A 13,992-nucleotide genomic window follows, 5' to 3' on the forward strand; every position below is an offset into this window, starting at 1 on the left:
CCCCCTTCTCCTATTGTTTGCACGCCGCCTGTTCTTCGACATCGACAATACCATCGACAGTACCATCTCAATGCCGCCGACGTCTTCGAGCCGCCGACATCCTCGGCGCTTTGTTCTTGGCACTCATTCTACTCTAGCCGTGCGAGGCCTTGCACGTGGGAGCAGACCTGCATACCTCAGGCGCTGACAGGCGTGTTGTGCATGGCACGATAGCCATGGCCAAGATCAGCACATCAGGAGAAGACCTCGCACAGATGTGGATGTCTTGGATCTCGCTTTCAGTGTCAGAAAATCTGCTGCAATACGATTGGAATCAGGCCCACCCCTATACTGTGAACATCAATCGAAGAACCGACACTGACGCTGAAGGCACCACTGTACTGTATAACAGGAGACAGGCAGAACCCGAAGGTCCAGCGGCTGCTCAAGCTGATCCCCCATGTCAATGCCACCAATGTGGGGCCTGCAGGAAGGCTGGCAGTGCAGTCCGTACATGCCGTAGTCAAACAGCGACTCCCTTCTCGTACTTCATCACACCATTTCAGACGTCTCTGCAGCTCACGCCTCGTTGGGCGTCGTTGTAGAAGACGGGCTGCAACAATAGATGGAGCCGGACGACAGCACATTGGCAGAACTGGTCTCCCCAGACCGAGAGCACTACACCACGGCGGCGAATACAATCCAATCTCCCTCCGACCAAGGATATTCATACAATGCACTCGATCGCCACGCGCAGCAGATACGTCTGCTTTCCTCATCTTGGGACGACAAGGTCCAAGCTGTCCGGTGTGGACTGGAAACCAACCAACTGTCGAGCGCGCCCCCTACACCGCACTTTCGTACACATGGGGCAAGTGCGACCCGGACTGTACAGTGCTCGTGGATGGTACACCTGTCAGAGTCACCCGCAATTTGAAACGATTCTTGGATCAGGCGGCGCGTCTGCACAAGTACCGCTCGAGGCAACACTGGATTGATGCAATATGCATTGACCAAACCAGCATGACCGAATGCACGCATCAGGTCGGACTCATGGCGGACATCTATTCGAAGGCGCGGAGTGTCCTTGTCTGGCTAGGACCTGCCTACAGGGGCAGCCAAACAGCGATGAAGATGCTACGGGGGCAGTACCGGCGTGAGATCTGGATTGAAGCTGAGGCCCAGCTCTGCGAGTTCCAACTCGTCTAAGTCATAGGCCGCAGCAGTATAGCAACCTAGAAGATCAAAAGACCTATCATCGAGAGGCCGTGCTCCCGAAAGATACTTCGATGCCCGCCACGAACTGATTAAACAACTATAATATACGCACATCCGCCTACTTACTGACAATAACAGGTCTCTTCGGCCACTTCACCATCACGCTCTCATACTATCCTCTTCAATGAGTACCTTTCAATGCCACGAATACTACAAAGAGTCGAGCCCTTCTCCCACCAAGACCCCGAACGCAAAAACGTAAACCCCATTCGCACGAAAATCAAAGCACCTGTCCTCGACAAAAGAAAAACAGCTCGACAACATCCAACTCATAGCTTCAGACATTTACCCATCCCAATTGCAACTCCATATCTCCATTCGCCTCCTTATCTCCATCCCTGCCTCTTCCCTCCTAGCCCCATCCTAGTCAACTTTTCCCTTCCCCCCTCACGAAACCCAAAAAGACTCAGCCTCAGCCGTTTCAGGCTTTCAGGAGCTTCTCGAAACGAAACCACCAAGATCGCAAACAATGACGACAAGTAGGATGCAAACTGAAACGAAAACAACCAGAAAGCAAGAATTTGATCGGACTGTTCGTCATAGATAGCTTTTGCATCAACAACCACCTGCACCTTATACCATTTTCCTAAGATAAGGACGCTGCGTGGGGGGAGTATGCGAATGATTCGAGATGAAATTCACATTCGAAAGTTTCGAAACGGTAACAATACACATTTGACAATATAGCCATCCAGCTATGTAGATTAAAAAAAAAAGAAAAAAAAATATGCATAGCATAATGCATATTTTTTTTTTTACGACGAGCGATCCCATTCCCATGTCTCCCACAGGGAAAAAAAAATTCTTAAAATTACGCCTTTAGCACCATCGCTGAAAAAAAGTTCCCATCCCATCCCATTTCACTTCACTTCATCGTACAAGCCAGTCACACAGTCAGCCGTAAACGAGCGTGATCATCATCATCGTCTTCATCAATCATACAACCTTCCATTCCAGCTTCATGCGATGCTTATCCCGTCCCACGACTCCCCTGCCTAGACCTCACTCCCACCGGCGTCATGGCACTAATCGGCGTGAGCGGATCACCAAAAGGATCCGAATTCCTCTTCCCACCGTCTTTCATCGTCGCTCGGCTCTTGCTGGTATTCAGCATGGGAACTGTGATGGGGCCTCCAATACTCATCCGCGCGGCGCGCGCCGAGTGCACCGAGGCGGTTTCCGAGTATACGTCTGAGTTTATGCTGCGGGCGGAGGAGTCGAGGAAGGCGGGGGAAGGGGCGGCGAGGTAGAGGTGGGAGAGTTCGTGGTCGTGGTCGTGGAGATCGACGGCGCTGGGGCGGCGGGAGGGGGGGAGGCTGATGGTTAGAGGGGGGATGGATGGGGCGCCGAGGATGTATGGTGGAGGAGGAGGAGGGATTTCTCCGGTCTGGGTTTCGTGGTTGGGGAGGTAGAATTCTCCGCTGTGGTGATGTTGTTGTTGTTGTTCGGGGCTGTTGCTCCTCAGGGAGGTGTCGAGACCTGTCATGTATGCGTTGTTTGATGCTGAGGTGATGACGGGTTCTCGATGCTGTGACGAAGCACTACTTCGGACACTGCCCCATTTCTCTTTCAACCCGGCCGCTGCGCCGGAAAATGATCTCTTCGTTCCTCGACTCGCGTCGCTGGAGGTGCTGGCTCGTTTCGTCTTTTTCCGTCGGCGAAGACACATGATTGCGAGGACGATGATTGAAAGGGAGGTGATGATGGGGACGACGATTGCGGCTGCTAACTCGCCATGCGATAAGCCATCATCGTGGTGGTCAGCGTGGAAGGCAGACGCTGAGCTGTTGTTCTCGGCATGCGCAGTGACTGTCGCGCTATTTGGGGTCCGAGTCTGGGTCCCGGCCGACGTCGCGGTTGCAAAGGTAGAGGGCGGTAAACTCGAGCCGGACGTGGTTATGCTGTATGTGTTGACCGGAATCTGGGTTTGTCGAGATAGCGTTTCGGGGTAGGATTGTGATGTCCTGGCTGTGGGGACGGATGTGTGTTGATTGTCACGGTCGTCACTGGCCGCGGCCGAGGTCACTGTCGCTACATTTTCCGTGGGCGTCGCTGCGGTGACTTGGTTGAACACGCTGGACAGGTAGGCAGAATAGCTGGCGAAATCCCCTCGAGATGGAGAGCCATCCTGCGGATTTCGCTCGAAGTTGGGACCCATGCTGGTGTTCTGCCCCTTTCCCACCTATCCTGCCCTCTCGACACCGCCAGTAGTTCGCAGACCAATGTTCGGGATATGCAGGTCAACTGCGACGCGTTCGGTGAAGGAGACGGTATGCTCGCAGTCCAGTGCGGCGGTGGTGAGATGGCAAGATGTTCCTGGTTATCCGCTCCAGTCCGGCTGGCGGAGAGGCGAGGCCGGCGGGAGGAGACAGACTCACAGCACGACGACGAAAGTGGGACGAAGAAGAGAAGCTCGCCGTTCTCGTGACAGCAACCCTGCATCTGCATCTGCATCTGCATGGTATATCCCCACGCTGCGGCAAATCCGCGAGTCACGCCGTCCCGATCCTGGACCTATTCTATCGATACTCCCCTGCAGGGACTCCACCCGATATGTTTTGACAATGGAAGCACACCTCAAGTTCGATATTCACCTACGCACTGTAGACATGACAGCGTTCCACATATCTTCCATACGAGGCGGGCTAAGGAATGGACGAGACGGCACAGCGTAACACGAGAATGATGCACCGTGAAAATAGAGTTCCGCATGGCTTGTGGCACCAAGTTGCGGCAGTTCTTCTTGTGATCTACACCCTTGTCTTGGTTGATATACTTACAAGTTACACCTCTGCTTGTGACTTGTGATTTTCTTGGCAATGCACAAAAGAATCAATTGTGTTTGTGTGTTGAGACTTAGGGGAAGGGCGCATACAAGAGCAAGGAAAGGAAACGAACCGAGTCGGAACGTTTTGATCTTCGATGATGCATCGATGCAGGAACCCGTTATCGATGTTTCATACGAGCCATCGGTTTCGATTCGAATCGCTTCTCATGGTACATTCTCGAGAGTCATCATTGACGGTGTTTGGATGTCTGGACACAGCATCCAATATTGACAATGGCGAAGCAGACAGCGTGGTCGGCTGCGATGGAATTTCTTAACCTGGAGTGTACTCTGGAGTCTGGTATAGGGGCGGCTGCTGACATGGGACCGACTCCAGTTCTAAAGTTGTGGTCACGTCCACCTTTACTTTCTTTTTCCCACGCAAACTGCATCTCGTCGCGGTACTTCCAGATCTGCTTCCAAGCTGCGTCGGCGAGAACGCTGAAAAAGCGTCAATCATAAGCTCAGCGTCTCGAGACGCAGATAGCCTTCAGGATCAAGAGACGAGTTCAAAAGACATAGATATGGGAAATGGGAAACCGGTCAAGGAACGTCGCTAATTTCATCAGTGTGTTCTCTTCATTCACCATTCAAACTCATCATACGTCGCCACCCCAAATTCATCTCCGCGTCCCGAAGTCGAGCCGTGATTCTTCGGCCCAATCGCAGCGAACAAATGGTTGCCATGCTTCTTCAACGCCATCCCCAGACCGCCGAGATTAATCAAATGCAGTTCCGTCGACCCCAATGAGAACGGCCAGCTCCTGCTCCCAATCTTCACCTTACGGCCCTCCACATCAATCTCAATCGATTCTCCGTCTTCCGCAACCCGGTAAAAATCTTCGTCCGTGATCGTGATGGCTAGCATGCCGATGTTGGGCATATTGCGCGCGAAGATGTAGGCGAGCGATTTGGCGATGACACACTTCACCCCGAGACCTGGGGGAGATTTGTTAGTACCACTCCGCTAGAAGATCTTTTGCTGCGGTGCTGGGCCTCACCTTTCAACGCTCGAGGAGCTTCTTCTCGCGAGGAGCCACAGCCGAAAGCCTTGCCTGCAACCACCACGGCAGAACCTGATCGGACAGCATGGCGGAAATCGGGATGGGCGAATTCAAAGCAGTGGTTGCCCAGGTCTTCGTCGCTAGGGCTGTTGATGCACGCAGCGGCTGGAATAATCTGTCAAGAGAAATCACAGTGGTCAGTTCAACTTTTCTTTTTTTTTCCTTTTTGGACGCCGTGCGTACCGCGTCGGTATCAACGTAGTCGCCCATCCGAAAAATACGACTCTCGATTTTCTCCAGCGTCTGTTTGGCAGCACCGTTGCCATTCGTCTCAAGAGGAGGAGCAGGAACGCTCCCAGCATCAGTACAGAGAAGCGGCTCGGTGTAGGTTGGCTTCGTCACATTTTCTGCCACCGGCTTGCCGATTCTTCGCTTGGTTGGGGTTACGCGAGCGAGATAAGTCAGATACTTCTCCTCGGAGACATGTTCTAGAATATCCTTGGGATTGGTCAATGTCATTGAGAAGGACGAGGCAGCCGCCGTTGCTGCTGAACAGATGTGGCCAATCGCTCCTAAGATGTCTGTCAGTAAAGGAACGCTACGAAAGAGGAAGCAAGATCAGCAGCATACGCACCTTTGCCCATCCTGTTCTTGAAATTTCTGTTCTGAGAGGACAGCCAGCGTGTTCCCGACTCGGCTACATCAGCTCCAATGCCGAGACAAAGGCTACAAGCCGGCGCAGGCTGTTCCCAGCCACAGCGAGTGAATATCTCCAACAGTCCTAGTTTTCGCAAGTTGTGGACAATCGGTAAGCTTCCGGGGACCATAACTCGCTTTCCTGGTGCCATCGTTAAGCCCATAGCAAGACCTGCTTCAAGAACTAGGGCTGCTAACACTAGATCCTCCTCGGTGGTGGTGCAGGCTCCAATGAAGATACCATCAAAAGGCATACCGAGCTGCGACGTGACCGGCTCCACCTGGTCGGGAGAAGGGTACAGAGCAATATATGGCTCCACTTGTGACAGGTCAATCACGAATTTCTCTTCATAGGGTGCATCGGTGTCGGCTGTGAAATATATCGAGTTGGATTTGTAGAAGCTTGCTTTCCTGCCCTTGACAAAGTTTTGGACGATTGAATCGGGTTCAAAGATGCCTGTGATGGCGCCAAGCTCCTGAATGGACAATCAGAAGAAGAAGAACCCATGAATTATGTGTGCGGGACAGCCGACACGTACCGTACACATATTGGAGATTGCAAAACGAGCATCACACGACAAGGCTGCTATGCCCGGCCCGCCGAACTCAACGACCCTGTCTGCAGCATGTGTGTTCCGTTTCAGCTGGCGCAGAATATCGAGGACGATGTCCTTGCCGCCAACGTACCACAGCGGCTGACCGACAAAATCGATTCTGATACATTCCGGGACCTTGAGCCAAGTCTCACCCGTAGCCAACGCTGCCATTACGTCGGCAGCTCCCAGACCGATTGCCAAAGCACTCACGGCACCTGCAGAACAGGTGTGCGAGTCGGATCCAAGAACCAGCATTCCGGGCTCTGCTCGCTCTCGCACGAACTCGGTGTGGAGAATCGTGTACTGGCATACACAGTCAGCATGGCAGCTTTCTTCGTCGAATTCAGAGTCGGCGGACATTAGATCCTTGATTCTCCGTCATCTTCAAATCCTTTCTCGCCTCCTCAAGGCCATGCATCAGATCGCGGACACGCTTTTGCTCGTAAATTCTTGGGTCGACGGCGTGGTCGCCGGCCAACCAGAAGCGATCGTTGCGCCAGGCTCGAGGCCTCATGTTTAAGCTCGTCACGCTGTGCTTCATGCCAACCCATGACAACTCGCTCGCAATGACCCAGTCGACGGAAACGCGCAGGAAATCTCCGACGTTGACGCCGTGGGCATCTTCGACCGAGAGCGCATGGTGGGCAAGAATTTTTGCCGCGAGCGTCATGGGTCGGCGGCCTTCTGGTTTGTCTAGAAGGGGTTTCGGCAGTGGTCTGGTGCTTTCTCGCGATTTCATTGCTGCCAGCCACGCTTCGGTGAGGCACACAACGCGGTCCAGTGTTGCCGCGTCGACAGCGCTCCAGGGAAGATCGGAGATGCCGAGCCCTCCCAGCTCGACATCGGCATTGCAGAGATCCAGGACATGGCGGATTGTTTGCTCCTCGGCGAAGTAGCCGTTGGTATTGAGCTCAGAGGCCAGCCAGGCAATGGAGCCCACAACGTCTGAGGGTGGCGCAGAACCTCATAGTGGTCAGCTTGAGACCCGCTGGCGTGTATGGAATTCTTACAAGAGTCGGCAGGACCCAGTGTGATACCACGAGTCTCACGAAGTATATCCTGCAGCCTGGAGATAAATGTATCGTGAGTGATTGCAATCATGGTCAATTACCGGTGTGGACAAACACAAGAGCGGAACAGAACGAGGTGCTGCTACTGCCGCTGCTGAAGACTTTCGGGCAGATAGTGATAAGGAGGTAACAGGTACTTCATCATCACCCACAACTCGGTTCTAACCTGTCTCGTTCCATGTGCCCCTTCCTTACTGCATAAGCGAGCCCCGGGCGAAGCTCCAAAGAGGGCTTGTATAGAGACAGAGACAGGTTGAAAAAATCAGCCCAACATGCCACGCTAGTGGTAAGCACGTGAAGCTTGGCATGAAGAGGAAAACTCAGGAAAGGTCGGTATTTCTGCTCCTAGTTTGGTAGGGATGTGCTATCAACAAGAGCACTTCTTGGCCCCCTGTCCTTGAAGAGGGGGTGCAGGGTTCAGCTCAGTCACGGCTCATGACACAATGCTGATGAAAATAGTGCTTGTGGATCAAGTTGTAGGGATCGGGAGATAGATGGGAAAAGCCATGGTGCATTGCTGCAGCGAGTCAACGTCGCCTTCATCACGCCCAAGCTAAGACTACAATCGGTTTAGACCGAAAATAGAGGAAAAGTAGTAGCCTTCCGATGCGTTTAAACGCTATAGTTTGTAATAACATATACCAGCGTCTAATCCAGTTATCGGTTCATTTCTGTATTTTTGTAAATACGAATACCAATATTCCACCAGCCTGAGCCCTTCTATTCCTAATAGTCCCATGAATGCTCCATTGAAGATAGTTTCAAGATTTCAATTCTATAGCTGTAGCTAAGCGGTCGATGCGACTCAACTCGGTGCCGTTGCCGTCGCCTTCGCCTTGTAATTTCCATGCATGATAGATGGCGCAGACTTCGTCGTTGGACAGTCCGCGTTGTAGGTTGATCGATGTTTGTTTGATGATTTTCGTTAACTCTTCAGCATGCTGTAGCGAGAGATGATGGCCGGTACACTCCTGCACGACCCATCTGACGCCGGCTTTCCCGCTCTGGTTGTTGATTTCGAAGATATGGTCGAGATTCATGCCGACTTCACTCGGATCAAAGGGAAGGTAGGGAACGCGCCAGCGCGGCCAACACTCGGTTTCCACGCCGGCTTGCTCTGCGGCTGCGCGACGGGCGAGTCCCTTGATGATGGCGTCCTGGTGTATGCCGCTGAAGGCCTTGAGGCAATAGGCTCCGGAATAAGGGGTGCGTAGGTGAACAGACCAGTCAGGGCTGATATTTTCGAACAGGCGCCGCGACTCAGGCAAGCGAGTGAAGTCGATGCCCGGATGCAGGCCCGACGTCAGTCGATTGAGCCCATAGGTGACGAGGTCCATATTGCCAGCGCGCTCACCGTTGCCGAACATGCAGCCTTCGACACGATCGGCGCCCGCGAGGCTGCCCAGCTCTGCCGCCGCCACCGCGCCGCCTCGGTCGTTGTGCGTATGGATGCTGAGACGCCAGGTATCGCGCTTGGGCACGTTCTGGCAGAACATTTCGACCTGGTCAGCAAAGACATTGACCATGGACGACTCGACGCTTGATGCGATGGCGAACATCATCGGCGCCTGCAGCGTTGGCTGCCACGCCGCGTACACGGCCTCAGCGCACCGCACGACGGCGTCCAGGCGCGCGTTGGCATAGTCTTCGAAGCCGAAACTGAAAGTCCAGTGCGTACTACTGCGTGCGTTGTCCTTGGTAATGGAGCGCGCGAACGTCGTCATCTCCCTTGCCCTGGCCACCCACTCGTCTTCCGACAAGTCTAGCATCGTTTCCCGGTAGTTGTCGCTGCTGGGCATATAGAGGAAAAGGATGGCCTGCTTGGCGCCTTGCACACTGTCCACGGTGCGCTGAATGGCCTCCCTGCGAGCCGGAGTGATCACTTGGATCAACACGTCGTCCGGAATCACGCCCGGCGTGTTGACGAGGTATCGCACAAAGTCGAACTCAGCCTGATTTGCAAAAGGCAAGGCTACTTCGATTTCCTTGAATCCGATCGAAACGAGATGTTGGAACATGCGCAATTTCTGCTCCAGTGTCTGTGCAGGTGCCTGTCAGGCGTGGCTCTCGCATGGCACCATGCATTGCGAAGCGGCACCTACCAGGGGATTGCGCAACGCCTGATTTCCATCACGCAAATCCGTCGAAAACAGGACCGGACTCTTCTTCAAGACCGCATCGGGCCACTGCCGGCGAGTGTGCTTGAAGGCGGGGATGCGGTTGGCGTATTTGGCGTCTATGTCCTGCGCCCCTTGACGCACACGCCCATTCACCGACGGAGACATTGCTAGCGAAAAGAGGTCCGAGAGGATGGTACTGTAGGGAAAACAAAATTCGATAATAATCACGACTGCGGCCTACTTATCACCATCGTTACATTTTATATCCCTTACTTCCATCCCCCGCGCATAACCCATGCACTGACGCTTTGTAATCATCATGTGAAACCGTTGATTGTGGGATACGCGCTCAGACTACAGACAAGGGCGATATCGGTCTCTTGCAAGGCCTTCGACCCTGTGTCTTGTATACCGCATTCTCCCTTGGGCGGGCCATACTGTACGAGGACCTGACACCGATGCTGTTTTGACAAATCTCTTTCATCCAAGACTCAGACTCCTGTTCTATCCAATAGGAAAGGCAGATTTGCATGTATCAAGTTATAATCTACCAATCGGGCGGTGGATGCTATCATTTGGTTCTTGACAGAGGGTGTATCCGGGGTTGTGTCAGCCCACTTCACCCCTCGCCCCAGCTCCGGGGGACTTGGTGCCTGAGGGCCTCAAGAGAGGTAAGGTAAATGCGAAGAATTGACTCTCGGATGAGATCTCGGATTCGTGTGGAATGACGAACTGGTGCCTGCATACTTTCTAAATTCTGCTGCATGGACGTCGTATTCGCGTGGCACGACGATCTGCTGCATGGCCGTCGTATTCGCGTGGCACCACGACCCGGTCCCTGCATACTTTATTTTGTCACATGCCGGCAGCCTGGGATTCGTGATTCTCGATCGTTCGCTCGTGATGAAGCTAATAATCACTCGCCTTATCAACATAGCGTGACAGTGCAGCGACTGGGCCCTGTGCATGGACGTCGGACTCGCTTGGAATGACGAACTAGTCCCTGAACACTTTGTTGTGCATGGACGTCGGAAAGTATGGATGTAATGGCGGTGCATCAAATGGCTAGAATACCGATCTTGCGTTTCCCGTTTTCAGCAGCTGCCTCCGATCCACTTTGGCGAAGGCGATCATAGCGCTCCGATGGGACTCGCCGAGCCGCAGCATGCCGTCTCAACAGGGTTGATTTCCAGGGGCACGTTGTGGTTCTATCGGCAGCGGTCTCGTCTTTTGCTCAATTACTCGTACCGCATGATGATTACCAAGAACCTGAATTCAAAAACCGAGATTGACTGTTTCCTACTGCTCACTCGATTGTCGAAATCGCACTCGGCGTGGTTAGCGCCAACAAGGAAGAATAACATGGCTTCGAATCAACCACCAACGGCGCCGCAGTGGTCGGGTTGTTATCTTCTTGTATGCTGGCCATCTCCAAAGCAGATGGACATAGTCGAGTACCTCGAACAAAAGACACGTCTACGAGTATCCTGGATGAACACGCTATTTGGGCCCGTTACGCTCGACATTTGCCGAGACGTGCACATCCTGGTGACATTGGCTGCTTTGCCTCAGAGACGCGAGGACTGTCCCAACTTGAAATACTGCCACTTTCTCACCGCCGGCTTCAATTACGTAGCCAAGTCTTCATTGTTCATGGATCCGTCCATTCGATGGACCTCGTCGTCTGGTATCCACGCACCCGCCGTCGCCGAGTGGATTTTCATGGCCTACATTGCTCACCAGCGGGAGTATGATGCACAGCGCCAGGCCCAGCTGCAGCGACAGTGGCGTGGCTACGAGTTTCACGCCATGCAACACCATCGCGGACTGAGCGGCCAACGCCTCGGCATTCTTGGATACGGGAACATTGGCCGTCACGTCGCAAAAGTCGCTGCAGCGTTCAATATGGATGTCATCGCGTACACGGCAACGGCTCGAGAAAGCTCCAGCGCTCGCCTGGACAACGCATATCGACTGCCTGGCACGGGAGATCCTGAAGGCACCATTCCCAGTCTGTGGTTTCATGGCACCGAGAAGGCAGATATTCATCGATTCCTGGCGCAAAACCTCGATATACTCGTCATCTGCCTCCCGTTGACCGAGAAGACTCGATACCTTCTCGGGAAAGAAGAATTCGACGTGTTGCGCAATGGCAATTCTGGTGGTGGCGGAACCTTCATCTGCAACGTCTCTCGAGGCGAAATCATTCAACAAGAAGACCTGATCAATGCCCTATCGACAGAGTCTTCGGGAATCCGTGGAGCGGCATTAGACGTGCAGTCACCCGAGCCCCTGCCACCAGATAGCCCCCTGTGGAAAGCTCCCAATTGCTTCATCACCCCTCACAACTCCAGCCAAGATGATAGATACCTACTGCATGGACTGGATATCTTGTTGATAAATTTGGGAAAATCTTCGGACCAGAGGTTGGTCAATGAGGTCGACAGGACGAGAAAATATTGACATCTAGGCCGCCACAGTAGCAAGCATGTAATGAACGAGATTTCGATACCGGAAGTGCCCTCTCGACTATTCTCTCTGATATAACCCCAAGGATTGATCTCCATTCTGTATATGTATATTGCGACACTACAGCGCGTGTGCACGATTGCGGCCCAAAGTCTCACAATTTGAAAGCATCACCAGTCCATGCGGTTGGTAAAAGCATTGCTGTGGAATCTACGCAGCCTGCGCCGACGATTTGCGTCGTCTGAAACGCAGCTGGAAGTTAGGATTGACCGTTTTCACCGACTCAGCTTCAAGGGTGTGATTCTCGTCGTTGGAATCCAGAGACCAATCGTAGAACATCAACAGGTGCGCGAAAGCAACCTTGACCACATTGTTGGCAAAGAATTTCCCTGCGATTGTGGTTCTCGTCAGTGAAAGCGCGCACGATATTGAAAGGGATGAAGCATACCAGGGCATGAGTGAAGTCCGTATCCAAAGCCCTGATCGTCGGGGCTGGACGAGACATACTGCCAGCTTTGCGTTTCGCCTGCCTCGTTGCGCATTTGCGCATAGCGTGACGGATCGAAGTGTTCTGGATAGGCATAGGGATTTTCATGCTGGAAATTCGCCTCGAGCATGCAGCCCGTGCCTTTCGGGACTACCGTGCCATCAGAGAACACAATCTTTTCCGTTGCCACCCGGGCCATAGCGACTGCATTCCACAGTTAGTGTTGGCATTCAAGACAAAGGGAGGTGCTTGCTTTGCGTACGTCGGCCCTGGGAAACTCTCAGCGACTCCTTGAGAAAACAGTCCATGAGTTTCAAATGATACAGTCCGGCTTTGGACCAGCCGTGCTTCCCAATGACTTCGATTGCCTCATTCCGTAGAGGCTCAATGAATTTGGAATGTTCGCAGGCATGGAGCAAAGCCTTCACAACATGAAATCAGCCAACCGTGTCCAGCCAGTAGAATGGTGTCGGGCGGCCGTGTCTTACATGGCAGAGCACGTGTGAGGTGGTCTGGATGGCAACCATGGACAGTTGCAGCTGTGCTGCGACAATGTCAACATGTACATTAGAAACCCTTGACTCCTTTTCGAGCCACGAAATGCTATCCGTGTCTCCAATAGATTTCTGAAAGCCGTCAGTCAGCACAGATTGGCCAGCTCCATATGTGAATGTGAATGCGTACACCTACACTGGTCGACTCGCTTCTCACTCTCATTTCCTTCGCATACAAAGCCCTTGCATCGCGCACAAGGCGACGCAGACTCCTACACGACGGCAACATCCAATGGCGTACGCGGCGAAAAAGTACCGAACAGTTTCTCAACTCGGATGCCGCCACAGCACTCAGCCCAGCATATTGCTTTTGAACTTCAAGCCACTCCGGGTCGCGGCATAGACGATCCCCAACGAAAGGCCGTGAAGACATCTTGGCCACGACGTCGAGGATCAGTGGCTGTACGGAGGCCGTCGTCCATTCCGAGCTCTCACCGAAGTTCTCGAGGATGGAGACTTCGGCATCAGCCACGAGCTTTCCCCTAAGAGAATCCAACGCAGGCGTCACTCGTCGCAAGAGCGTGTCGCGGACGACTTGGCTGTGGACCGAGACTTTTGCAGCTTCGAAGCCGGGATAGTCGGCGAAGGAATCTGAACGCAAGGCTTCGGCTACGCTCAAGGCGGGATGCTTTGCGAACTCTTGGGCGCAGCGATTCCTGACGATGAGTTTGGGACCGGTTCCAGTACGGATGTGAAAGGGCCCGGGGAATTTTCGTAGGCCTTCTTCTATGAGTTGAGTTCCGTTTTTCACCCAGCTTTCCAGAGGGTCTTCGTCGCCCAGTGTGGCGAAGGGATATTTTTCCGTCCCATACCATTCCCAGATGGCTCGAACGCACCAGATGAGTATGAAGCATAAGGTGGCTACAGCAATGCAGTACTGCGGTTGCAGAAGATCATAGACCTCCATGATGG

The 13,992-nt window shown here is 53.3% G+C and overlaps 6 protein-coding genes across 6 annotated transcripts; 2 read left to right on the forward strand and 4 right to left on the reverse strand.

The window, feature by feature from the left end:
• Window positions 1-825: 825 nt before the first annotated feature.
• On the forward strand, window positions 826-1,188 carry MYCFIDRAFT_31447 (uncharacterized protein; the record flags this gene model as incomplete). Its single annotated transcript, XM_007930591.1, has 1 exon — window positions 826-1,188. A coding segment is annotated over one exon (363 nt), but the record flags the coding sequence as incomplete, so codon positions are not given.
• A 1,039-nt stretch (window positions 1,189-2,227) lies between these two features.
• MYCFIDRAFT_78283 (uncharacterized protein) lies at window positions 2,228-3,415 on the reverse strand (the record flags this gene model as incomplete). The annotated part of the gene is made up of 1 exon (XM_007930777.1): window positions 2,228-3,415. One exon carries the CDS (start codon window positions 3,413-3,415, stop codon window positions 2,228-2,230), a length of 1,188 nt encoding a protein of 395 aa, XP_007928968.1.
• Window positions 3,416-4,667: 1,252 nt separating this feature from the next.
• Window positions 4,668-7,481, reverse strand: MYCFIDRAFT_190021 (uncharacterized protein; the record flags this gene model as incomplete). Its single annotated transcript, XM_007931284.1, has 7 exons — window positions 4,668-5,023; window positions 5,086-5,263; window positions 5,332-5,660; window positions 5,723-6,260; window positions 6,324-6,683; window positions 6,739-7,343; window positions 7,430-7,481. 7 exons carry the CDS (start codon window positions 7,479-7,481, stop codon window positions 4,668-4,670), a joined length of 2,418 nt encoding a protein of 805 aa, XP_007929475.1.
• Window positions 7,482-8,176: 695 nt separating this feature from the next.
• On the reverse strand, window positions 8,177-9,735 carry MYCFIDRAFT_190022 (uncharacterized protein; the record flags this gene model as incomplete). The annotated part of the gene is made up of 3 exons (XM_007931285.1): window positions 8,177-8,194; window positions 8,314-9,489; window positions 9,553-9,735. 3 exons carry the CDS (start codon window positions 9,733-9,735, stop codon window positions 8,177-8,179), a joined length of 1,377 nt encoding a protein of 458 aa, XP_007929476.1.
• A 1,326-nt stretch (window positions 9,736-11,061) lies between these two features.
• MYCFIDRAFT_78286 (uncharacterized protein) lies at window positions 11,062-12,033 on the forward strand (the record flags this gene model as incomplete). The annotated part of the gene is made up of 1 exon (XM_007930778.1): window positions 11,062-12,033. One exon carries the CDS (start codon window positions 11,062-11,064, stop codon window positions 12,031-12,033), a length of 972 nt encoding a protein of 323 aa, XP_007928969.1.
• Window positions 12,034-12,270: 237 nt separating this feature from the next.
• On the reverse strand, window positions 12,271-13,900 carry MYCFIDRAFT_109016 (uncharacterized protein; the record flags this gene model as incomplete). The annotated part of the gene is made up of 5 exons (XM_007931286.1): window positions 12,271-12,428; window positions 12,488-12,730; window positions 12,789-12,948; window positions 13,015-13,184; window positions 13,219-13,900. Coding segments are annotated over 5 exons (1,413 nt in total), but the record flags the coding sequence as incomplete, so codon positions are not given.
• Window positions 13,901-13,992: the final 92 nt, after the last annotated feature.

Source organism: Pseudocercospora fijiensis, assembly GCF_000340215.1.
Source record: "Pseudocercospora fijiensis CIRAD86 unplaced genomic scaffold MYCFIscaffold_7, whole genome shotgun sequence".
Lineage (NCBI taxonomy): Eukaryota > Fungi > Ascomycota > Dothideomycetes > Mycosphaerellales > Mycosphaerellaceae > Pseudocercospora > Pseudocercospora fijiensis.